Source organism: Lissotriton vulgaris, chromosome 4_1 (genome assembly GCF_964263255.1).
Source record: "Lissotriton vulgaris chromosome 4_1, aLisVul1.2, whole genome shotgun sequence".
Taxonomy (NCBI): domain Eukaryota; kingdom Metazoa; phylum Chordata; class Amphibia; order Caudata; family Salamandridae; genus Lissotriton; species Lissotriton vulgaris.
Window position 1 is genome coordinate 372,705,691 of NC_141691.1, and position 26,954 is coordinate 372,732,644.

General features: G+C 47.4%; 1 protein-coding gene across 1 annotated transcript in view; it reads right to left on the reverse strand.

Moving 5' to 3' along the window:
- ITM2A (integral membrane protein 2A) overlaps positions 1-26,954 on the reverse strand; it is a 107,250-nt gene that overhangs the window by 51,370 nt on the left and 28,926 nt on the right. The window contains exon 3 of the mRNA XM_086918751.1: positions 11,908-12,096. Within this exon, the coding sequence (XP_086774877.1) occupies positions 11,908-12,096 (189 nt within the window). The remainder of the gene's footprint in view (positions 1-11,907; positions 12,097-26,954) is intronic.

Consider the following 26,954-nt stretch of genomic DNA (forward strand, 5'->3'; position numbering starts at 1 on the left):
AAATAAGAGACAACACAGTGGAAAACTACGGGCTACCTTGGGTGCGATAATATTAAGTAACACGCCCGGACGGCTAAGTAAGGGATCGGCGAGCATGTGGGCCTGTGATAACATGGCGGTCCGATACACACACTGAGGGTCGGATCGCGGCAAGCAGTGAACTGTGCAGACAGCGACCAGTGGACGTCGGAAGGAGATCGCACCGCTGTGTCTGTGGCCTGTGTGTGTCTGGAGGGTCAGTGAGCGAGCAGAAAACGACCCAGTGCAGGAGGTGATGATATTGGAAACGCCGGCCTGCTCTTATTCCGGCCTGGACGAGACGCAGGAGGGGCCTGCCGGGAGTGGTGCTGCCCGGTCTACCGGCCCAGTGCGCGGTTTCATCCCGTACTGCGGCTGATGTGTGCTGGAGCCGTGTGATGGATCTCCCTGCTGGGTGTGTGCTGTGGTGCAGCAAACGGCAAAGCGAGCGGCCTGCATTGCAGACACCCGCACTCGGGCCCATCACCACTGCTACCACGAGGCCTGGTGATATATCCTGCTGCGCAGCCTGGAGCAGAAGCCTATGAAGACAGTGCAATGCATACAGCAGGCGCATTATAACCTGCAGTGCTTTCCACCTGGAGGTGGGGAGAATTTGATATACTGTGCGCTTCTCTAACCACCTTATTAAAATCCTGCAGATTGTAACAGTACTCTCTGCAATCTTCCCCTGACATTTCCCTGATTTTGCCACACGGCACTGAGTGGCTTCTGGAACTAGCTCTCCGCGCTTCAATCCACAACAGGGCAACCAAGATGGGAGCATCTCCTGCAGAGGCTGGTGAGAGCCTGTGGTGTGTATCTCCAAGATCCGTCGTGTAAGGCCCGAGCTGCGAAATCACGTATGTGCGGCTGCACGCATTCCCCTGATACCGGAGGCCTCCTTTGGGCGCTGCTGAGATACGCTGTGTGCTGCCGTTGGCTGCGAGGATTCCTGGCATACGCATTGCTGGCAGTATTTTCGCACGGCAGTGCCTTGTATTATCTTGCTACATATCGATTTCAGTGAGCGTTGACAGATCGCTGTGACACGGCGTCATAACTGAGCCTGACGCAATATTATATAAGCGCTGGTCCCCGAATCTGGACAGACGATGCACTTCTGCTTGAGAGATGGTCTGACTCCCTTAGTGGTTCGCCTCTATGGTGAAAAAAATTGGAAAAACAGAGCGTAACCAGCCACGTCTCGCGTTCGAATGCCACAAAGCAGCTAGAGCACAACGGCAGGTAACCTCTGACTCGGAAGTGGACACTCCGAGCGATAATTTAACGACCATTGAAAAGACACTTATTCAGACCCCCCAGGATATAGCGGCATGGATTGGCAAATTTAGCGGCACAAAAATGAAAATTTAGCGGCACAAAAATGGAAATTTAGCGGCATTTAGCGGCATTTTATTTTGGGGTTTTTGCAAAACCAAACACAGATATCTTACTGTTTGACCTTGCCCACGTAACGCTTGTTCCTGTGCCTGAGTGTCTAGCACTTATTGCAGTACTATACCTCAAATTATACTCTGTTTTCTCTTATAACTGCACACTTGTCACTTTCATCTCCTCTTGTGCACTTTTGACTACCTCATGCATTTTTGGTTGCTCACAATTTTTACTCAAGTATTTTGTTTGCTCACGATTGTCACTATTACCTTTACTACCTAATGTACTTTTGGTTGCTCACAGTTTTTACTACCTCATGCCGCTAAATTTGCCAATCCATGCCGTTATATCCTGGGGGGGTCTGCTTAATGATCTGCGACGACAGCCCAACTTTCGTTTGGTCTAGTTATGCCACGATTGAAAACGTAACAATAAATGCCCCAAACGTAAGAATGCCCTAAATCTACATTCCATCTTCATGAAAAATAGGGGATTTTTCACAAGTACATAGGACAATGCTCATTGAAAAAGAGAGACCGGAGCAGCATCAATAAACCTTCAGTATTGTGTTTTATAAAAAATATTTTATTTTATTAGTTTTTTTAACATAGCCAGATATGTAGCTCCGAAATACAGACACATCATACTCTATAGTTGAATGCACTATACAAGAAATAATAAGAGTGATCTTCAAGATATTACAAGATGTGTTTCAATCCAAACATAAACTGGGCATGTTCAATCCAGAGGCAGACTACAACTTTAGTAGCAAAGTGAGAGCTAAAAGGTAACCGTTTCCATTTCTTCCACGTGTTAAAAAGCTTGGATAGAAGGTTATTAAATCTGTGAATGTCCTCAGAAGCTCAGTGCTTCTGTGCGGGGCTCTTTAAAATGCGCACACAGAAGGGCAGGACAGGTTGCCGCCGTGACGAAAAGGCGTGCCCTCAAGAGCAGACACTGCAGGGTGGTGCACTTACGTGTCCAGGCAGACGGGTGCGAAGTCTCTGAGGAAGAGACTTCGGCCGCTTCGTGCTCTCTCCCCCTCTTGCTGGTGTGGTGCTGGTGTGGTGCTGGTCTTCTCCCTCGCGCGTCCTCGACTCCCTGGCTCCTTCTCTAAGCCGCAAATCAAATGGAAAATGGGTGCGGAAACGGGAAACGGCAAATTTCGCGGGCTTTATGCCAAATATCGCGGCATTTGCGGAGATCGCGCGATTTCGCGATTTTTTTGCAAATCGCGAAATCGCGATAAGCTGGAGGGTCTGCTTATTGCGATGCAAACCAGTTTATAGTCCATCGATGGTAAAATTGACAATATAAACTTACGAATGGACCTTATGTCCTCAAAGCTGAATAAACATGGGCTGCGCTTGGGGAAAGCGGAAACACGCTTATCAGATGCAGAAGATGGCTTGCAACAAATGTATTCCAAGACACTATCCATGGAAAGAGTGCTTGCTGTCATACAAACCAAAAACAAAGACCTAGAGGCCAGATCCAGGCGCAACAATGTACGAATCAAGGGCCTGCCGGAGTCCACTAACACTGTTCGCCTGGAGACCGATGTGGAAAAACTCCTTCAAGCAATCTTTGGAGCGGAACACCGGTCATCGGTTTTGATTGTGGAATGAGCACACTGCTCCTTAGCTGTTCGTTCCCCCCAGGTGCCCCCCTGCGTCCTAGAATAGCAGGTTTATTAAATTACAGGGATCGGGACGCCATCCTCCATATGGCCAGAGAAAAAGCAACCATCACCCACGAAGGTAACACTCTCACCTTCTACTCAAACTTTACCACAGCCGTACAGGAGGAAAAGAATGAATATCAAGCTGTCAAAAAGCTCCCTGTAGCTGAAAACATATCCTATGCAATGCTCTACCCGGCGCGATTGCGTATTGACGTTAACAGCCAACCAAAAATCTTTCCCACTCCAAGTCGGAGATGAACTACACTAAGATCTTCAAGCGACGAAGCCAGGACTCCTCCAGCACGGCGGACGAGGTGCCTCCTCAGCAACGGTAGCTGAATAGAACATTTAGGCGAGCGAGAGTCTCACAGTTGTGAGTTTGCGTTTTTTTTTTACATTAGATGGTCTGAACATAGTAGTCTGCACTGAAGGGTCGCAGGCATTTGGGGAGCGGACTGTCAACATGGACCCTAACTATCCAGATAAGAATTACATAATTGTTTGAAGTCAGATTACTCACTGTATCATGATATTACTTGTACAGTCATGTGGTAACATGGTGTTGCGGTGGGAAATGCTATTGTTCTTACTCGCCCGCATCCCTTTGCATTGGGAGGGTATCTGTGCTCCTGTGCTCCCCCATGGGTGCTCCCCATAGCTGTTTATACCACTGGTGCTGCACCTGGGATTTGATCTGGGAGGTTTGGATGGTTTTGGCAAGTTGGGATCGCTAAAGGGGATGAGGGTAGTGCTAGGAGGGTGGGGGTTTGGTTTATGTGGCCAATTGTGACTCAGATATCGAAATGTATGCGGGGAGAGAACCTTGCACTGTAGTCAAACTATACATGCTGTATAACACGTCAACATATCGCGAACTAATTACTTGTTTAACATGGAATGTACAGGGGCTTAACTCACCTAAAAAGATACGACCGATATTATAGCGTACTTGGACCATCATGTAGTAAGCATCGCACTCATTCAAGAAACGCATCTGACAAAACATACCGAGGCACACGCTGGAGCACAGTGGGCCGGTTACAGACTGGCAAACTCCTACTCGTCGTATGCCCGGGGGGTGATTAAGCTCATTAAAAAATAATCTCCCCTTCAAAATGATTAAAACCAGTCTTGATGACATTGCACGATATGCCAGTCCATGGGAAATTAGCTGGCACAATGCTGACCATTGTAAATGTTTATGGCCCAAACACGGATGATCCTGGCCTGTTTGAGCGCATCATCCCCACTCTGTGGGAATGGCCTAAAGCGGTAATACTATGGGAGGTGGTTGACCTCAGCACACACTTGAATCCTAGTAGAGACAAGTTGAGCGGTACACAGGGGAATTCACCCAGGGCGGCTCGGGTCATCAACAAGGGGATGGGAGAGCTGGGCTTGCTAGATGTATGGCACCTGCAAAACGCTGAGAAACTGGAGGGCACAGACATTTCCACTGCACACAGAAGCTAGTGGTGACTGGACTATTGGATGCTGAGTGAGGAAGCAGAGACCTGGGTATCCACAGTTGGGGGACTGCCACAAACACTGTCAGATCATAACCCTGTCAAACTCACATTCCGCAAACTGTCCACCAGCAATTTACGTGGCGCTTCGAGGCGCTGCTAGACCCCCTCTGTGTCATAACAATCCATGAGGCCATAGTGCAATACTTTGAACAGAGCAAAGGCTCAGTTGACAGTGCTGCAACCCTCTGGGGGGCTTTCAAAGCCACTATTCGGGGCACTTGCATTAGCACATCAGCAGGCATATTAAAAGACCTACGGGGACAGCTGTAAAAGAAGGAACTCACCTTGACATGACATGAGCTGGACTATAATTCACCCTGTGCACAAACATTGGCAAAAATGAAAGACTCCATATTAGAATATAACTAACTGCCAGCAGTGGCGATCAGGTATCTAAGACGACAGGTGGTTCGTGCCTACGTGTAGGGTGGTCGGGCCGGGCACCATCAGGCCAATAAGATTAAAGCATGTGTAGACCATCACATCATCACCAAGATCACTGACACGGCTGGCGACGACCATTATACAACTTGTGACATTGTTACACAGTTCAGGAGTACTTATGCGGAAATATATACTTCACAGGGTGAGCCCGACACCAAGGAGCTAGACAAGTACTTATCGGACATCGCCATTGCATGGCTCTCCGACGGTCAGAGGGAGTTCTTGAGTCAAGCGATCAAGCGGAAGACATCCGTGTGGCGATCAAAGCTCTCCCAAGTAAGAAAGCCCAGGGTCCTGACTGCTTCACTTGCGAGTTTTATAAACAATATGCAGAGGAGGTAACCCCTCACTTATTACAACTGTACGCTGAAGCTTATGAGAAAGGAAAATTGCCGCCAACCCCTTAGGAGGCATTGATAATAACTTTACTGAAAAAAGATAAGCTGCCATCCCTTTGCGATTCCTAACGGCCATTGTCGTTTATCAACCGACGCAAAAATACTAGCAAAAATTCTGCCCACCAGACTCCAGCCTCTAATGCAGAACCTGGTCCTTCCCGATCAGTCTGGGTTTATCCCCGCTAGGTCCACATCACACAACCTGTGTACGCTCTTTGCAATGTTTCACATACTCAATTGAGTGGGGTTATTTATTCTATATATTGCAAAGAAAGGGGTTTCCTCCCAGCTTTATAAACTGGGTGTGTCTACTTTATACTGACACCACAGCGTGGATCCGGGTAGAGGGTAACACCTCAGACCCCATACTAATCACTAGAGGGACCAGACAGGGGTGTCCCCTTTCACCTCTTCTTTTTGCACTGACACTGGAGCCGCTGGCCTGCATTGTTAGGCAGCGCCATGGAGCTGTGGCCCTACGCTTTGCTCACCGCCCAGTAGGCAGATCACTTTATTCGGATGATATGATGCTTTTTGTCAGGCAGCCACACATATTCATGGCACCAGTCCTACGAGAATATATTCAGTTTGGATTGTTCTCTGGTCTAAACATTAATTGGACCAAACCTATGGTGGTTCTACTGACAGAGACCACCCTCCCTCATGATTTCGAATTCCCGCTTATGTGGTCAACGGCGCTCATAAAATACCTAGGGGTGTAGGTCCACGGTGATCCCGAAAAAGTTATTCATGCAAACTACTGCGCTGCCTGTGCAGTGCTGGAAAAGGAGGTGGACAGGTGGGTGAAACTTCCATTATCGCTGGTCGATCGTATAGCCCTTATTAAGACGGTTGTGCTGCCCACATTTTTATATCTATTTAGTAATATACAGACACCACTATCCAAACAGTTTTTTAAAACAGTGCAATTTCTGCTCATCAGGTTGATTTGGGCAGGCAAACTGCCCGTTTGAGCTGGGAGACACTTACACTAGACTACAAGAAGGGGGGGGAGGGGTTCACTATGCCCGACATATACCTGTATTATTAATACGTGCACGCACAGTATGCACAGTACTGGTACAGTCCCCTTGATTTTAGCCCGCATATCGCAGTGGAGGATGTTGACGCACACCCCATCCCTCTAAGTTCCATACTAACACACACTCGCAGGAGTACGCCAAAAACAACATGATTGACAAAACAGTGGCAGCCTGGCAGGCGCTAGGCCGTATGGCAGGGAAACTACCACTCTACTCCCCTCCGTTATACCCATTGCCTTTCATATGGGCGTGTCAGTGAGACACTAAGCAGGCAATGTGAGCACTCTGGAACTAGCTGGGATTGTCAGAATGCTGAATTTATACTCCCACTGCACTTTCTTGATGGACGATGGTCTCAGCTATGTGCAAAATAAGACACCGCTGTTCAATTTCATTTTTTATTGAATAAAAAAGGCGATGCAGGTGCACTACTATACATTCCAGACGGAACCCTCAACGCTGCAGAACCTTCACACCATACTCGTTAGTCCAACGAGACAAACTAATTACCAAACTTTACCAAACTGCAAGGGATGAGAAAGTCCTGCCACACAAAAGGAGCCTAGAAAAATGGAATGCGCTTCTAGACCCAAAAATCACGCAACATGACTGGGAACATTGATGTCAGCTACCCAGTGTAGTCAAGTCAAATGGCAACCTACGAATAATTCACTTTAAATATATCCACAAGGCAGATTACACTCCGCACAAACTACTAAAATATGGGCTTAGAGAGACCGATGCATACAAGCGATGCAGTACATTGGACGCCGACTTCTGGCATCTGGCCTGGGGATGCGGACGGGTGGCGGTGTTCTGGGCTGATGTGATCCGCAAACTGTATGGCATGGTCAATACTGAACTGCAATGCTCCCCGCAGGTGAGCCTGCTGGGCCTGGTACCGTTCTGAAAGATAGCACAGGTACATTTGTGAGAATAGCTCTACTACTAGCCAAAAGGCAGGTGGCGATGACATGGGAGTGCACAGCTGGGCCGTCCGTTGTGCAGTGGCTAAAAGATCTGATATACTGCAGGGAAAATTTGGCATTGTATGAAGGAGCTTCCTGCTTTTTCTGGGCTTAATGGCATCTGGGAGCCCTTGTTACAATACGAATATGATACTTACCAGTATGCATCTGTTCTTGGCATGTAGGGCTGCTGACCTTCATATCTGTGCATAGATCGCCGCCTAGTGTTAGGTCCGGATGATCGCACATTGTTGTCCTGGAAGAGTCTTCGAAGTATCACGAGATAGGTGGCAGTTTGGAAAAGTGTTTTTAGAACAGCCTGCCCTACAGCTGCCTGCTGTTTGGAGTGCACATCAACACAGTAATATTTTGTAAATGTGTGTGTGGTAGACCATGTGGCTGCTCTACATATGTCTTTCAAAGGAATATTTCCAAGGAAAGCCATGGAGGCCCCCAACTTTCGGGTGTAGTGGGCCTGTGGTGGAATGGTGAGAGTGCGCTTTGCTTTCTAATAGCAGATCTGAATGCATTTAACGATCCACCTGGCTATACCAGCCTTGGAAATGGGGTTACCTTTGTGTTGTGGCGCAAAGGCAACAAATAGTTGGTTAGTCTTCCGAAAATCTTTGGTCCTATCAATGTAGTACATTAGGGCCCTCTTGACGTCAAGTGTGTGGAGCATTCTCTCCGCAAGTGACTCTGGATTTTGGAAGAACACAGGTAGTTCTATAGTCTGGTTGATATGGAACTGAGACACTACCTTAGGAAGGAATTTAGGGTTAGTGCGAAGCACCACCCTGTTAGAATGAATCTGAATAAATGGAATATTTCCAAGGAAAGCCATGGAGGCCCCCAACTTTCGAGTGGAGTGGGCCCGTGGTGGAATGGTGAGAGTGCGCTTGGCTTTCTGATAGCAGATCTGAATGCATTTAACGATCCACCTGGCTATACCAGCCTTGGAAATGGTGTTACCTTTTTTGTTGTGGCGCAAAGGCAACGAAGAGTTGTTTAGTCTTCCTAAAATCCTTGGTCCTATCAATGTAATACATTAGGGCCCTTTTGACGTCAAGTGTGTGGTGCATTCTCTCCGCCAGTGACTCTGGATTTTGGAAGAACACAGGTAGTTCCATAGTCTGGTTGATATGGAACTGAGACACTACCTTAGGAAGGAATTTAGGGTTAGTGCGAAGCACTACCCTGTTAGAATGAATTTGAATAAATGGCTCTTGGATAGTTAGTGCCTGGAGTTCACTAACTCGTCGTAGCGAGGTAATCGCTATAAGGAAAGCCACTTTCCATGTCAAGAACTGAATCTCGCAGGAATGCAGTGGTTCAAAAGGGGGACCCATCAGCCTGGTGAGAACCACATGGAGGTTCCACTCGGGAGCAGGTGGCGTCCGCGGAGGAACGACTCGTTTGAGTCCCTCCAGAAAGGCTTTAATGGCAGGCACCCTGAAAAGTGAGAGGTGCTGTCTGTTTTGGAGATAAGCAGCCATTGCGGATAAATGTATACGAATGGAAGCATAGGCCAGATTACATTTGTACAGATGTAAGAGATAACAAATGATGTTTTGAATAGATGCATCCAGCGGGTTAATGTTGTGGTCTGCACAATAAATGACAAACCGCTTCCAATTCGCCGCATAGCATGCTCTGGTGGTGGGCTTCCTTGCCTCCCGGATGATGTCCATGCAGTCAGGAGGTAAGTTGAGGTAGCCAAACTCTAAGACCTCAGGAGCCAGATCGCCAGGTTGAGCTGTTGCGGATCTGGATGCTGAATGTCGCCATGGCTCTGCGTCAAAAGCCTGGGTGTGAGGCGCAGCCTTTGATGCGGTACCACGGACAGTTCCAGAAACGTGGTGTACCATGGTTGGCGAGCCCACGTTGGAGCAACCAGGATGAGAGCCATCGAGTGCTGCTTCAGCTTGCGTGCCACCAGCGGTATTCGAGGTGCTGGGGGAAAAGCGTACGCAAATTTGCCTGACCAGTTCATCCATATCGCATTGCCTTGCGACTGTGGGTGTGGGTGTGGAAACCTGGCGGCAAAGCTTCGGCATTTTGCGTTCTCCTTTGTGGCGAAAAGGTCTATCTCTGGATGACCCCACCTTTGGAAGTACGGGTGGAGTACTGATGGATGTATCTCCCACTCACGCATTTGGTGGCTGTACCTGCTGAGCAGGTCCGCCATCTGATTGTCCTTGCCTGGGAGGTGTTCTGCCATGAGGTAGATGTTTCTGAGGTTTATCGACAGGCTTCGAAGGTGGAGGTTTTGGCTCAACACTTGAGGCCTTGTCCTTGATGCGCTGTAGGGAGTCCGTCACTTGCTTGGAGAAAGCGGCGGACGGCTGCGTCGACTCGAAGGAATCCTTCGAGGCACCACTAGACGTGGACTCGTGGGTCGGTCCGCTCTTATCGACGCGGAGGCTCGACAATCTTTGGATCACTGAGCACTTTGTTGGTGTCGACCGTCTTCGGCGCCGATTTGTTCGGCTCGACTGCCTTGACCTTAGTCTTCGGCGTGCCAGACTTAGTCTCGACGCCCTTGAGCTGTTTCTTCGGGTCGATAACTCCCTTTTGCTTTGTCGGTGCCAACAGGTCCGAGGGCTTTGAGCCGACCAAAGCAATCTGCACTTTTGGTTTCGATGGGGGCACCAGTGCTTTCACTTGCGTCGAGACCGGTGTCTTCACTTTCGGTTTCGATTTCGCAGGGAGTGGTTCAATAGCAATGTCCGTAGCTGAGCCCGAAGGCGGGGCAGTAGAACCCACTGTAAGATCTTGGGTAAGGCATAGTGGCGATCCCTCGACCTGAGCCTTTTGAAGCATTTCGGCCCCAATGTCAGTTTGAGTTAGCTCTTCGCTCGAGCTATCTTCCATGGCCCCAAAGGCCCCGTCGTTGTCTCCTACCTCGTCGATGATTTCTTCCACGTCGAGCATTTCAACATCCTCGTCGTAGTTGTAGTCGACCTCCGACGCGGGATTCGACAGCTTCTCACGAACTTCCCGGTCAGCTCCTTCATCCCCGGCATCAAATATGTTCACCAGCGCCGGTGCAGTCTGCTGGGCCTCCTGGCGCGCAGCGCGACAATGCAAAAGAGTCTTCTTGGATCGAAAACGGGAACAAGCCATGCAGCTGGCTTCATCATGATCCGGCGAGAGACACTTGTTGCACACCGGGTGGACGTCGATGTGGGGATATTTTGAGTTGCACACGGGACATCTCTTGAACGGACTCCGTTCCATGATGGTCCGTCGATAAGGTCTCTGGCGTCGACTGGGCCTTCAGCGACGAAAGCACGCGGCTCTCTGGAATCCGGCTCAAAACTGAGCTGGAAGAATCGGGCACCGAATGTAAGACTATACCGACGAAAAGCTAAAGGCCTTTGGCCTTAAGAAAGTTTTATATTGATTCCGACTAGAGTGAACCAATATACATCCGAACCCAATGGCGGAAAAAAACAATCTGAGGATGGAGTCGATGCCCATGCGCACTGTAGTCCAGGGGAGGAGCCACCTATCTGGTGATACTTCGAAGACTCTTCCAGGACAACAATGTGTGATCATCTGTACCCAACACTAGGCGGCGATCTATGCACAGATATGAATTCAGCAGCCCACATGCCTCAAACCCTGCGTTCCATTGAACAGGAGGAGTCCTCTGAAAATGTTGAGCCTTGGCATGATATTACTCAATTAAGTGTATGACGTTTTCACTGTACTGTAAAGTTCGGCATCTTAGATGACTGTGTTAATGTAAAGAATAGCCACAGGTTGCTTATTTTGTCTTTAAGTAAAATGTGCCTTTTGATGCTGTGTATGTACTTGTACAAGAACCAATAAAAGTTTCAAAAAAATGAATCATGTCAGCCGCTTGCAAGTTTATTAACACTAAAAGGCAAGCATCTTATCAGAATGCAGGCAGGATTTTTTCAGCAAAGTTTTGATCTATGGAGTCTTGAGAAGAGGAAAACATGTCTTCCAGTTTTCAACAACTCAATTCTTCAAAAATGTTTGGTGCTTATAAATTCAATGTATTCTATAATGCCTCAATTTAATTTTGTAGTCTCAATTAATCAAATAAAAAGACAACGTGTTGGTATGATTTCTATATGAAATTGTTATTAAAAAAAAATGTTACGTTTTAAGAAGTGTTTCAAAATCTAGATCATCAGTGGAGATGTCAAGTGGATCCTACGATGGAGAATGGCAACATTAACTATTTACAGCAATAATATATCAACAAATAGGCTGATCTAATTTTAACCCAGTACATTTGATATCACTGACTTGCTTTTCCATGTTTATCTGTAGAAGGCTTTTTGATAAGTGGAAACTGGTTGCCATCAAGGCTCCTTTATGTAGTAATGTATTGCTGTCCAATCAACCAGCCTTGAGTAATTCAGTCGAGCAAACTTTTGATTTACTTACCTTATCAAAGTCGTGTACAATTGCAGCTGGGTCACTGCTTGAAAAACTGGGAACTGGAACATCAAGGATTGCAACATTGTCATCAACACGAATATCAGCATTTTCAGTGATGGGCAGGTAATACGGCTCCGAAGTATGCTCTACATTTTCAGACTCATAGTAACTCATTTCTCCATGGTATAATCTTTGCTAAAAAGAGGAAAACACTGAAATCAATTCTCAATTTATCAGTAAACCAGTTACAAGTGGGAACAAATATTCAAAAGTTTGATCATTTGAAGAACTCTCTGGTGCTTTGTTGTAGCTTCTCTTCCCTCACATGATTTAAATTAACCAGTATTTCGCAAATTCACAGCTGCAGTTACATTTTTCGTATAATTTTTCACACAGACACTAAGCGGCACAACTGAAAACCATATAAGCAGATCAGTTACCATAAGTACAATGCTTCTGGTAAAGTCCCTACATTAGCCTGCAATCTTTGGATTGCTCTGCCCCTGTTGAGAGAGAGAAGAGAGAGAGAGAAGAGAGAGAGAGAAGAGAGAGAGAGAGAAGAGAGAGAGAAGAGAGAGAGAAGAGAAGAGAGAAGAGAAGAGAGAGAGAAGAGAGAGAGAAGAGAGAGAGAAGAGAGAGAGAGAAGAGAGAGAGAGAAGAGAGAGAGAGAAGAGAGAGAGAGAAGAGAGAGAGAGAAGAGAGAGAGAGAAGAGAGAGAGAGAAGAGAGAGAAGAGAGAGAAGAGAGAGAAATGAGAGAAGAGAGAGAAGAGAGAGAAGAGAGAGAAGAGAGAGAAGAGAGAGAAGAGAGAGAAGTGAGAGGAGAGAGAGGAGAGGAGAGGAGGAGAGAGAAATACAGGGGCAGGGGAGTTGGAAACAATAAGATTGGGGAATTTAAATGAGACAGTAAATGTGCAGTGAATCAGTGCCCACAAGCAACAATGATTGACATTGGTGCAGACAGTGCGCTTAGGGCAGGCAGGCAGTGGAATCTATTTTTACAACATGATTCCATAGATGATCCATTACAGGAGACTGTCGAGGGTTTTCTTCTTTGGAGCTGGGCGACGTAGACCATTGTAGAGGTTTTCCATTCCTCCTATGGATCATGCAAAACTCCATTCAACAGCCCCTTGATCCATCACTAGAGCAAATCCCCTCCCTCTATCTTCAACCTACTCTCTTACCCCAACGTTGGCTCAAGTCTGGTCAGAATCACCCTTCTGAAGATCCAGATAGTCGCTTTGTCCCCTTCAACTGCTATTCAGTTACATTAAGCATTGCTCACTTCTAACTGCAATTGTGACGCAGCCCCTGTTTCAGTCAGGTACCATGGCCTTTTCATCCTCAGAATTCCTCCACAGGGCTCGACAAATCTGAAAAATGGTACTAGTCCTGCAGGTCTAGTACTTTAAAAAACTCTGTGACCTAACAGTAACCTACTTAACCCCCGTCTCTGAAAGCAGAGCAAATGTGACAAGATTTAAAGGCCTCTTTATTGCTCATTTGCTTTGTGAGCAATAAAAAGGCCTTTCAATCTTGTTATCTTGTCACATTTGCTCCTTTTACAAAGACAAAGTTAGTATGCTTTCCTACTCGCCAGAAAGGGCGAGTAGGACCTAAAAATAGCTCAACCTCATAAAATTTACCTCGCAAATGCGAGCGGTCGAGTGGATTGGTCGAGCCCTGCTCCCCATTGGGTACCCCTAACATGCAAGCCGGTGATTAAGGAAATCAATAAGTATTGTAACCCCAGTAAAGCATAGACCCTCAGACGACATACTATACATCTTCCTGTAAGCAGGTCTCAAAACATTTACTCAGCTCAGAAAGTGGTATTAACAATCTGAAAAATAGCACTGCTTCATCAAAATTCTGGAGGGAATGATCACTGTGCTTAAATAAGGGTGGGTGCTGATCTTGCCAAGTGATAGAATATTGGGAATTGTGTATGCCTCCTGGATTAGGGCAAGATCTAGTGAGAACTAAAGGGTGCCTATGCAATCAAATTGAAGTGGTATTCTTCTGTGACGCCTGGGTGTAAAGCAAGTTGAGGGGCTGGACCTGTCGGATGAGGAATCTCTCTCTAATCCACCCAAGAGGCCAAGCAAGGAAATACGAGGCCTCAACTGGGTTCAAGCACTGAAAGGGAAGCAGGTCCCTGTGAGATCTCTCTGGACTTACAAGCAGCTGAGCGTGCCGGATACTCAATGTAGTGGGTGCTTTGCTGAGCAATTTAACTAAAGCTCAACTTTTCTGTAGCTTGACCCACCTTGTAAATGCAGACTATGCACTTGGCTTAGAAAATCCTGATAAGAGTGCAATCTTTGACTTCGCATACTGAATGTGATAGTAAGCCATGATAACTAACTAGAACCACTGAGTAATATTAACCTTACTTCGCTTAAGATTGAAGAAGGGGTCCAAAGAAGGACATCCCTTTGGACAATACTGAAGAGGGGTGGTCTTGATCAAATATATTTGAACATATGGTGGCCTCACATCAGTCTTGTTGCATCTAATACACAGCATATGAGCCATTCAGAAACAAAATATATGAAATCGTATTCATCCGAGTTAACTTAGTTTAGAGGCACAAACCTGATGGATCCAAGTCAATCTTCAATAGCACGACCACTGTGAGAGTCGCTGTGCCCAAAATTAGGAGGGGACTGCCCTTCTTGGGTGGTATCTACTAGGGAAAGCTGGGTCATCTATGGTATATAGCTACACAGTTAATTTATTCCAATTTTCAACAAAGAAATCTGGACGCACACCTGAAACCGAAAAACCATTCAAAGATTGCATATAGAAAGCACCTGAATGAAGGCAGCTGAAATGGCTGAGCAAGAGACTTGTTTCCAGTCCTCCCTCTCCCACCACTGAGAATGTTGTGCCTAGGAACCAGCACAAGGAGGAAAGAGTAGAAGAAAAACGGTCAATGATAATGTTTAAAAGCGCAGTCACCTTTCGACAGCCATTACTGCTGCCTCCACAAAGCCATACCTTGCCAATCAGCAACACCCTGCACCTTTTTCCCATCCTCTTCGATTAAGGTACCTGCATGTTTACTTAGTTCTGCAGCGCCTTTACAAACTCCTCCTACAGTAGCACTTGCTCATGTACCCTGCTCCAGTGTTACTTGCTTATGCTCCTTCTCCCCACAGCACCCAGGTAGTGGGGTAGGGAACGTCACCCTGTTCCCACCAGTGAATCATTCCGGTTAGGCTTTGAATGGGGAAAGAATCTACTTGTCTTGGGGATTGAAGGTTATTATTGAACAGCTCCATATAGTGTGTGACATGCATGCACACACTATATGTGTGTTAATATTTTTGGGGGTTGGGCATACCGCTGCTTGGTTTCCTCTTCTGTAAACCAAGTCTGCTGTTGGCTTAGGGTCCCAGCAGGCTGGGTAATACTTTTTAAGGGATGGGTCTTTAGGCATCAGCACAGGGGCTGTGCTGAGGACTATGGGAGGACTTCCAGGTTCAGCATTTTGGCTAGCTTAGGTCTACATTCTTTAAATGTTGCCCTTACCAGGCAAACTGCGATGCGTTCACTTTTGCACCATTAACAATACCGTCACTGCCGATGGAGAAACTGTGCTCTATAGGAGACTATTGTGCCACACTTTGAAGGAAAGAGTCATACTCTGTGGTGTTGCTGTCCACCTCAATCAACAGGAGTGCCCTCATGCTTGACCCAGAGAACTTGGAATAAGTATTTGAGAAGGACAGAGCCTCTCAGACTGGCTGCTTGAAACAAGAAGGGTCAATGCTGAGATGTTTGGTTTTCACCAACCAGACCTTGCGCTTTGACTGCTGCACAGTCTAGAACTACAGATCTGTGGACCTACCTTACTTCAAAAGGACTTAAGAGTGGACTCACTGCAAGCTACAGGTTAACAGAGCTCACCTGGACCATCAGCACTAACAATCCCCAGCCTGGAGAACTACCAGTGGGTTTGTAAGGGTTTTTCCAAGTGGATCATGGAAATTGAAGTCCCAAACTTTCAAGGACCATCTTTGAGCTTACAGACCCTTGAAGTAAGTTTTGGACGCTTTAGGCCCCTCAAAGGAACTGCAGAAGGAAGTTCCGAGCAACTTCGGTAAAAAGCTCCATAAGTGGACAGACTCGACCTGGCCAGCCAAGCCGGCGACCCTCAACCACGAGCCTGCATGGGGTCCAGTTACGTCCCACTGAAAAGCTCGGAAAACCGACTACCAGAGTTTAATCAGGAGTTAAATGAAACCCAAGCTAGCAAACCCTCACAAAAGCCGGCCTGGTGAAGAGCAGCGAGGTATAACTGACGAAAAAGCTCCATAACGGTTTTTAAGTCTGAACGTAGGAGAGGTGACCGGGACCAACAGAGAGTCAAGCCGCCCACCTTCAACCATGTCAAGTATAATGGGGTGACCCAGTGCCCCTCAGAGCCTGGGTGAACAAGAGTTTCAGAATGACGCTGCCCTATTGATGAGATTCATCACCATCTAGGACGCCTTCCATAGTCATTGTGAGTTCAACCCATGGTGGACCATTCCTGGAAAACCATTCTTGCATAAATCCTGACTGTCCCTTTTATCACCTTGTCCTGAGGAAGACCCACCGTGCCTATCAGTAAATCACGCACCCCATTGGGTCGAAACGTCGACGTGCTCGTGATAATCCAGACCCTACTTTCCTCGCCCCTCGTGAAATGGAAACTTAAAACTCCAAGCAGCGCAAAGCTTTGTGTACCAAGGGATGGATGTCTTTTGAATGACCAGTTTCATCATTGTGTACAGCACTGTATGTATCTTGCTCACATTCAGCACTTTGCTTCGCACTTTATTTACCATATCACTTGCGCCGTTGGAACAAATGTTCATGAACCATGTCAGCCTGTTAATGTCATTTCGACACCCCAAAATGTAAAGAACATATGGATTTATCCTTAAATACAGACCTTGATTGATTTAATTTTGGTGTGTTTTTGTTCTTGTTTCTTTGATTCTGGTATTTGCCTTTTCTTCCCTTCGCTTTTCATGGATTACTGAAAGGTCTGAGTATTGTTATTCATTTAACTTCGAATCAATTCTGTACCCAACAGAACCAACATTTTCCACATTCACTTTCAACCAAGAGCCAGCTTGGTCTCTGGTTGGTCACGCTGGAAAGCTCTGGAGGTCAGACTTCCACTTGTTTGGTCAGGACGGCAAACGGGCGAACCCTTACCGAATCCAGACTGGCTATGAGCTTTTATGGGTCCCGGAAAGAAAAGCTCCTGAAACGTTTGAGTTAGATGGTAAAAGCTTTAAAACTACCACAAGAGGTATCCGCGCAGGGCTCCATCGCAGTTGGTCTGAAAGTTTGACTTTGTCCCAGTCTAGCGCGACTGGATGTCCTAATAGGCAATATATGTTTCAATGTGCAATATAGTGCAAAATAATCCGGTTCCATACTCGATTTTTTTAGGTCTCGCCTGAGCCAGCGCGCATGCGCTGCTCTGGCAGACATTAAGTAACTACTTAGAAAACTGGTACTTCCCGGCCACCAGCTTGCCAGAAAGCGCAGAAGCACGCGCACAGCTGCGCACGCATCCCTTGTGTGCTTAGCGTCATCGTGATCACTTTCGCTTTGACGTCTGCCTCAGCCTGCTAGCAGCAATCCTCACTCAAGGTTCGGCCCCTCCGAGTGTGTGTTTTATTTTTCTTGAAGTGCAGCCTCTTGCCTTGTTTCTAATCTGTTCCCATCGCCTGACGCGTCATCTCCGTATTGCCGCAAATGCTAATCACAGAACAGACTCTCTTAAAACATCTTTTATGTGTACTTTTAGAACCACCATTGTTAAATGCCAACACATTCGCAGCTTTGTTCCCGACTTTTATTCCTGTCTGTCTAAATTGGTCTTCAAAACATTTTCTGCTTTGGTTACACAAGGAATACATTACTGACTCAGCAGTACAAAGTCAACTCAGTGTTTGTAAGGGCCACTAGTAGCGATTTCCTTAGCTGATATTTTAAAACGGTGCTTTTTATGGATTTCTGAAATGTGAAGGGTAGGGTTTTTAAAACCTGTCTAAGTGGCAAAATGAGTTTTCTATATCCACTTAGATAAACCTTCAGATCTTAGTACCATGGTGCCTCTCAACTGACGTGACAAGCTGGAGAAAATAAAAAGTGTCTGCGTTAATACTTACAGCGCAGCCGTCATGGAGGGCCTTGATGTAGGGATTATTGTCATACGCCATTTCTTCATCATTTGATCCCAGGAACTGCAGCGCTTTGTCGTAGTTGTCGGCTGTCGCGTCATGCCAAGCCACTGACAGGTGGCAGTTGTAAGTGAAGTTTTGTCTTGGTTATTTTTCTGCCGCTCCTCGCCACTCGCGGGTGCGGAGGGCTTGTTATAAAATATGATCGAGATTCACGATTGGGGATTTCAAGGTAGGTAATGAATTAATCTTCTTTTGCTACAATGACACTTTTGGTTATGTGTGCCGTGTGAAATCTTAACGGCTACAGTTCATTAACGCCCCCAAGCTTAGGCGCACTGGCTTGACTTGCGTGTTTACCCGTCACTTTTATCTTTCACTTATTTACGGTGACACGTCTGCCTGTATCTTTGCTCAATCCTTTTGAAATTATGGGGCTAGGGTCTGTTATTTTCCTTTTTGTGCTGGGGCACACTTCTTTGAAGTTGATTGTTAGTTTGCCTCTTGATTCTCGTAATAACTCTTCGCGCTGGGGCTTACTTGCCTGATTCTGTTTCCAGTCTGCCGCGTGTTACCTTGTAACCGTGCCTTCTATCATTCACTGGGATGTTTTTAAGTATCCCGTCTCCTCAGTTTTTCAATAGTTCATAAGGTTTGTTTTAGTTTTATTCATCGATATTTCGCATTTTGGAAAGAGGTAATCCCATGGCAGTGTATTGTTTAGTTATGTTTTGACCCAAACATTAGCACGTCTCAGACGCAATGCTTAACCTTATGAGCTATCCTGCTTCTTTGGCAAAAAATGTTTTATTAGAGGGCCCTTGTATTCTGTTTTCTTTCCTCTCTTCCACCGATCATATTGATTGCACGACTGACTGCCATGGTTTGACCATGTTCACTATGGTTCTTGTTCGCCTGCAGCCTGGCTCCCAGAGAGAGGGTTACCTCTATTGTTTAGAGTACCAGACTGCTCAAGGACCAGAGGTGTCAGAGTGCTAGGGCATGCCCGGGGTGTGGGCCTTTGGGTGCATTTAGTGGGGGAGCCACTAGGGATTTATGGAGCACAGCTGAAATGGGCAGTGTCCTGTGCACCTTAAACCTGGCACTTCACACCCACGCTTCAACCTACCATTTCCCACCTACCTAACTATTCATGGTATCAGAATCTACAGGGGTCAACTTAGCGCACAGACACATTCACCCTCAGGTCAAAATGACCTGGTGATCCTATTGCAGATGAGTCCTTCATTCACACACACTAGGTTCATAGAAGCCCTCCTTTCACCCCTTCTTTTCGACTTATAACAGTTTGGTCACTCTCCTCCTGGTCCTTATTGCTCAAGGTCAGCTGCAATACTTACATCAATCTAAAGGGGCGGGCCCCTTCTGCTTTGAAGTATTTAAATCTGTAGTACCAAACTCAACCTCCTTCAGTGGTACCAGCTTCAGATGGACAGCATTTTTTAACACCCTCTCCTACCATGAATGACTCAGCTGCACTGACATGGGACTGAGTTTCTTGTAGCACCTGTGACACTCTCTAGGGTTAAATAAACCTGACTACACCTCGTGCATAACAAGCATTGGCATAGCCAGTAGGTCTCGCCTTTGGGAATTTATAAGTGTTTACCCATGCAACAGTTGATATTGCACCAATGATATTGGATTTTCAAACCCAACACAAATTAAACAAGCATTAGAAATGCAATAGGTCTCGCAGCATTAGAGTTAGTGCTTTTAGAATTGTTTATATATTTTTTGTTGTAAATCTTTAGCATTTTATTTTTTTGTAGGCAATGCAAAAGATTTACAAATCAAAAAAGCAAAAAGCAAATGTAAAAGCTTTAACTAAAAATCCTGCGAGACCTATTGCACTGTGTGAGGGTGAGGTGTTGAGGGTGAGTGAGGGTGGGGGTGAGTGAGAAGTTGAGTGTGAGTGAGGTGTTGAGGGTGAGTGAGGTGTTGAGGGTGAGTTTGAGTGAGAGTGAGTAAGGGTGAGGGTGAGAGAGTGTTATTGTGAGTTAGGGTGAGGTGTTGAGGGTGGATGAGGGTGAGGGTGAGGTGTTGAGGATGAGTGAGGATGAGTGAGTGAGTGAGGGGTTGAGGGTGAGTGAGGGTGAGTGAGGGTGAGTGAGGGTGACTGAGTGTGAGTGATGGTGAGTCAGGTGTTGAGGGTGAGTGAGGTGCTGAGGGTGAGTGAGGAGTTGAGGGTGATTGATGTTTAGGGTAACTGAGGGTGAGGGTGGATGAGGTGTTGAGGGTGAGGCGTTGAGGGTGAGGTGTTGAGGGTGAGGTGTTGAGGGTGAGGTGTTGAGGGTGAGGTGTTGAGGGTGAGGTGTTGAGGGTGAGGTGTTGAGGGTGATTGAGTGTGAGTGAGTGAGGGTGAGGTGTTGAGGGTGAGTGAGTGAGGGTGAGGTGTTGAGAGTGAGTGAAGTTGAGGTGTTGAGGGTGAGGATTTGAGGGTGAGGGTGTGAGGTGTTGAGGGTGAGTGTTTAAGGGTGATGGCGAGTGATGTTGAGGGGGTGATGTGTTGAGGGTGTTAGGGTGAGGTGTTGAGGGTGCGTTATTGAGCGTGAGGCTGAGGTGTAGAGTGTGAGTGAGAGTAAGAGTGAGGGCGATTGAGTGTTTTAGTGTTAGTGTGGGCGAGGTATTGAGGGTGAGTGAGGGGAAGGGTGATTGTGGTATTGAGAGTTAGTGAGGGTGAGGTGTTGAGTGTTAGTGATGGTGAGGTGTTGAGACCTATTGTGCACTGCACAGTGTGGGTGAGTGGCGGCTTGCGTGGGTGAGTGGCGGCTTGCGTGGGTGAGTGGCGGCTTGCGTGGGTGAGTGGCGGCTTGCGTGGGTGAGTGGCGGCTTGCGTGGGTGAGTGGCGGCTTGCGTGGATGAGTGGCGTTGCGTGGATGAGTGGCGTTGCGTGGATGAGTGGGGTTGCGTGGATGAGTGGGGTTGCGTGGATGAGTGGGGTTGCGTGGGTGAGTGGGGTTGCGTGGGTGAGTGGGGTTGCGTGGGTGAGTGGGGTTGCGTGGGTGAGTGGGGTTGCGTGGGTGAGTGGGGTTGCGTGGGTGAGTGGGGTTGCGTGGGTGAGTGGGGTTGCGTGGGTGAGTGGGGTTGCGTGGGTGAGTGGGGTTGCGTGGGTGAGTGGCGTTGCGTGGGTGAGTGGCGTTGCGTGGGTGAGTGGCGTTGCGTGGGTGAGTGGCGTTGCGTGGGTGAGTGGCGTTGCGTGGGTGAGTGGCGTTGCGTGGGTGAGTGGCGTTGCGTGGGTGAGTGGCGTTGCGTGGGTGAGTGGCGTTGCGTGGGTGAGTGAGTGGCGTTGCGTGGATTTGGCTTTGAATTTTTCCCCATGCTCTGAATACACCTTAAATGCTGGCTTAAAATAAAATCGATTTACAAAAGGGGGTGGTGATGAACAGAGTGTCTGAATTGAGCAGACCACTCTTACCCAGTCCAAAGATCAGGGCTTGATCCATCACCGTTATTTATCTCACTGCCCCATCCCAGCTCAGAACCTGGCTATATGCAAATCAGTCTGTCCCTGGCCCAGTGCATCATGGGAACAGGGCAGACTAAACTACCAAGCCAATTCTTTACCAGAAAGGAGACAAGCTACCGGGGACCGGTTTCTGGCATTTCAGCCTCTTCGGCCCGGCTTGCTTGAATCCTGATGGAGCAGTGAGAAAGGGACTCATGTCTGAGTATACCCTGCCACACCTATAGTGGCCAAAATCGATTTACAAAAGGGGGTGGTGATGAACAGAGTGTCTGAATTGAGCAGACCACTCTTACCCAGTCCAAAGATCAGGGCTTGATCCATCACCGTTATTTATCTCACTGCCCCATCCCAGCTCAGAACCTGGCTATATGCAAATCAGTCTGTCCCTGGCCCAGTGCATCATGGGAACAGGGCAGACTAAACTACCAAGCCAATTCTTTACCAGAAAGGAGACAAGCTACCGGGGACCGGTTTCTGGCATTTCAGCCTCTTCGGCCCGGCTTGCTTGAATCCTGATGGAGCAGTGAGAAAGGGACTCATGTCTGAGTATACCCTGCCACACCTATAGTGGCCAAAATCGATTTACAAAAGGGGGTGGTGATGAACAGAGTGTCTGAATTGAGCAGACCACTCTTACCCAGTCCAAAGATCAGGGCTTGATCCATCACCGTTATTTATCTCACTGCCCCATCCCAGCTCAGAACCTGGCTATATGCAAATCAGTCTGTCCCTGGCCCAGTGCATCATGGGAACAGGGCAGACTAAACTACCAAGCCAATTCTTTACCAGAAAGGAGACAAGCTACCGGGGACCGGTTTCTGGCATTTCAGCCTCTTCGGCCCGGCTTGCTTGAATCCTGATGGAGCAGTGAGAAAGGGACTCATGTCTGAGTATACCCTGCCACACCTATAGTGGCCAAAATCGATTTACAAAAGGGGGTGGTGATGAACAGAGTGTCTGAATTGAGCAGACCACTCTTACCCAGTCCAAAGATCAGGGCTTGATCCATCACCGTTATTTATCTCACTGCCCCATCCCAGCTCAGAACCTGGCTATATGCAAATCAGTCTGTCCCTGGCCCAGTGCATCATGGGAACAGGGCAGACTAAACTACCAAGCCAATTCTTTACCAGAAAGGAGACAAGCTACCGGGGACCGGTTTCTGGCATTTCAGCCTCTTCGGCCCGGCTTGCTTGAATCCTGATGGAGCAGTGAGAAAGGGACTCATGTCTGAGTATACCCTGCCACACCTATAGTGGCCAAAATCAATTTACAAAAGGGGGTGGTGATGAACAGAGTGTCTGAATTGAGCAGACCACTCTTACCCAGTCCAAAGATCAGGGCTTGATCCATCACCGTTATTTATCTCACTGCCCCATCCCAGCTCAGAACCTGGCTATATGCAAATCAGTCTGTCCCTGGCCCAGTGCATCATGGGAACAGGGCAGACTAAACTACCAAGCCAATTCTTTACCAGAAAGGAGACAAGCTACCGGGGACCGGTTTCTGGCATTTCAGCCTCTTCGGCCCGGCTTGCTTGAATCCTGATGGAGCAGTGAGAAAGGGACTCATGTCTGAGTATACCCTGCCACACCTATAGTGGCCAAAATCGATTTACAAAAGGGGGTGGTGATGAACAGAGTGTCTGAATTGAGCAGACCACTCTTACCCAGTCCAAAGATCAGGGCTTGATCCATCACCGTTATTTATCTCACTGCCCCATCCCAGCTCAGAACCTGGCTATATGCAAATCAGTCTGTCCCTGGCCCAGTGCATCATGGGAACAGGGCAGACTAAACTACCAAGCCAATTCTTTCTTGGCTTTTGTAGTTTGGTTTGCCCTGTTCCCATCATGCACTGGGACAGGAACAGACTAATTTGCATACAGCCAGGTTCTGAAACTGGGATGGTGCAGTGAGCCAAAAAACGGTGTTGGATCTAGCCCTGATCTCTTGACTGGGTGAGAGTATTCTGTTTAATTCAGAGACTCTGTCCCTCACCACCCCTTGTTGTAAATATTTTTGTCCACCCTAAGCGTGGAAGGGTATACTCAGATGTGAGTCCCTTGCTCATTGCACCATCAGGATTCAAGCAAGCCGGGCCGAAGAGGCTGAAATGCCAGAAACCGGTCCCTGGTAGCTTGTTTCCTTCCCAGTGTAAGAATTGGCTTTTGTAGTTTGGTTTGCCCTGTTCCCATCATGCACTGGGACAGGAACAGACTAATTTGCATACAGCCAGGTTCTGAAACTGGGATGGTGCAGTGAGCTAAAAAACGGTGTTGGATCTAGCCCTGATCTCTTGACTGGGTGAGAGTATTCTGTTTAATTCAGAGACTCTGTCCCTCACCACCCCTTGTTGTAAATATTTTTGTCCACCCTAAGCGTGGAAGGGTATACTCAGATGTGAGTCCCTTGCTCATTGCACCATCAGGATTCAAGCAAGCCGGGCCGAAGAGGCTGAAATGCCAGAAACCGGTCCCTGGTAGCTTGTTTCCTTCCCAGTGTAAGAATTGGCTTTTGTAGTTTGGTTTGCCCTGTTCCCATCATGCACTGGGACAGGAACAGACTAGTTTGCATACAGCCAGGTTCTGAAACTGGGATGGTGCAGTGAGCTAAAAAACGGTGTTGGATCTAGCCCTGATCTCTTGACTGGGTGAGAGTATTCTGTTTAATTCAGAGACTCTGTCCCTCACCACCCCTTGTTGTAAATATTTTTGTCCACCCTAAGCGTGGAAGGGTATACTCAGATGTGAGTCCCTTGCTCACTGCACCATCAGGATTCAAGCAAGCCGGGCCGAAGAGGCTGAAATGCCAGAAACCGGTCCCTGGTAGCTTGTTTCCTTCCCAGTGTAAGAATTGGCTTTTGTAGTTTGGTTTGCCCTGTTCCCATCATGCACTGGGACAGGAACAGACTAATTTGCATACAGCCAGGTTCTGAAACTGGGATGGTGCAGTGAGCTAAAAAACGGTGTTGGATCTAGCCCTGATCTCTTGACTGGGTGAGAGTATTCTGTTTAATTCAGAGACTCTGTCCCTCACCACCCCTTGTTGTAAATATTTTTGTCCACCCTAAGCGTGGAAGGGTATACTCAGATGTGAGTCCCTTGCTCATTGCACCATCAGGATTCAAGCAAGCCGGGCCGAAGAGGCTGAAATGCCAGAAACCGGTCCCTGGTAGCTTGTTTCCTTCCCAGTGTAAGAATTGGCTTTTGTAGTTTGGTTTGCCCTGTTCCCATCATGCACTGGGACAGGAACAGACTAATTTGCATACAGCCAGGTTCTGAAACTGGGATGGTGCAGTGAGCTAAAAAACGGTGTTGGATCTAGCCCTGATCTCTTGACTGGGTGAGAGTATTCTGTTTAATTCAGAGACTCTGTCCCTCACCACCCCTTGTTGTAAATATTTTTGTCCACCCTAAGCGTGGAAGGGTATACTCAGATGTGAGTCCCTTGCTCATTGCACCATCAGGATTCAAGCAAGCCGGGCCGAAGAGGCTGAAATGCCAGAAACCGGTCCCTGGTAGCTTGTTTCCTTCCCAGTGTAAGAATTGGCTTTTGTAGTTTGGTTTGCCCTGTTCCCATCATGCACTGGGACAGGAACAGACTAATTTGCATACAGCCAGGTTCTGAAACTGGGATGGTGCAGTGAGCTAAAAAACGGTGTTGGATCTAGCCCTGATCTCTTGACTGGGTGAGAGTATTCTGTTTAATTCAGAGACTCTGTCCCTCACCACCCCTTGTTGTAAATATTTTTGTCCACCCTAAGCGTGGAAGGGTATACTCAGATGTGAGTCCCTTGCTCATTGCACCATCAGGATTCAAGCAAGCCGGGCCGAAGAGGCTGAAATGCCAGAAACCGGTCCCTGGTAGCTTGTTTCCTTCCCAGTGTAAGAATTGGCTTTTGTAGTTTGGTTTGCCCTGTTCCCATCATGCACTGGGACAGGAACAGACTAATTTGCATACAGCCAGGTTCTGAAACTGGGATGGTGCAGTGAGCTAAAAAACGGTGTTGGATCTAGCCCTGATCTCTTGACTGGGTGAGAGTATTCTGTTTAATTCAGAGACTCTGTCCCTCACCACCCCTTGTTGTAAATATTTTTGTCCACCCTAAGCGTGGAAGGGTATACTCAGATGTGAGTCCCTTGCTCATTGCACCATCAGGATTCAAGCAAGCCGGGCCGAAGAGGCTGAAATGCCAGAAACCGGTCCCTGGTAGCTTGTTTCCTTCCCAGTGTAAGAATTGGCTTTTGTAGTTTGGTTTGCCCTGTTCCCATCATGCACTGGGACAGGAACAGACTAATTTGCATACAGCCAGGTTCTGAAACTGGGATGGTGCAGTGAGCTAAAAAACGGTGTTGGATCTAGCCCTGATCTCTTGACTGGGTGAGAGTATTCTGTTTAATTCAGAGACTCTGTCCCTCACCACCCCTTGTTGTAAATATTTTTGTCCACCCTAAGCGTGGAAGGGTATACTCAGATGTGAGTCCCTTGCTCATTGCACCATCAGGATTCAAGCAAGCCGGGCCGAAGAGGCTGAAATGCCAGAAACCGGTCCCTGGTAGCTTGTTTCCTTCCCAGTGTAAGAATTGGCTTTTGTAGTTTGGTTTGCCCTGTTCCCATCATGCACTGGGACAGGAACAGACTAATTTGCATACAGCCAGGTTCTGAAACTGGGATGGTGCAGTGAGCTAAAAAACGGTGTTGGATCTAGCCCTGATCTCTTGACTGGGTGAGAGTATTCTGTTTAATTCAGAGACTCTGTCCCTCACCACCCCTTGTTGTAAATATTTAAAATAAAATCAGCAGCCTTCTAAATACTGAGATGTGTCCTGTTTGTAAGCACACAGTTTTTTTGCCGGTCTACCGAGCAAATTTAACCTTCTGGAGTTAAACTGATAGCCCAGGATAACAGTGTTGTCCCCGAAGTATTAGGTCGGGCTAGAGCTTTAAGGAGAGAGGGAGGGAGAGAGAGAATGAGAGTGAATATATGAGAGAGAGAGAGAGCGAGAATGAATGAATTTGTGTTTTTAATGTTGAGGTGCGGTTAGGTCACTCTGCTGTACTCTTTCTGCATTTGGAGTGTGGGAATGACATTTCTGTATTTCCGTTAATAGAAACACGCTCAAGTCGTAGACCTCTTGAATTTCAGTGGCTGTTTGTTATTTTGTACTAGAACACACTTTGTTGCAGTCTGCTGGCTTATTACACACTTTGGCCGTTCAAAGGATTGGAAAGCACTATACTGCAGTAATGTAATACAATTGACGTAATTCATTTAACATCGCTGGCTTGTGAGCACTTTCCACCTTCACCCTCTTGCCGGTGGCCTGCTCGGGTGGCGTGCAGTACAGGAAGAAACAGTTGGCGAAGCA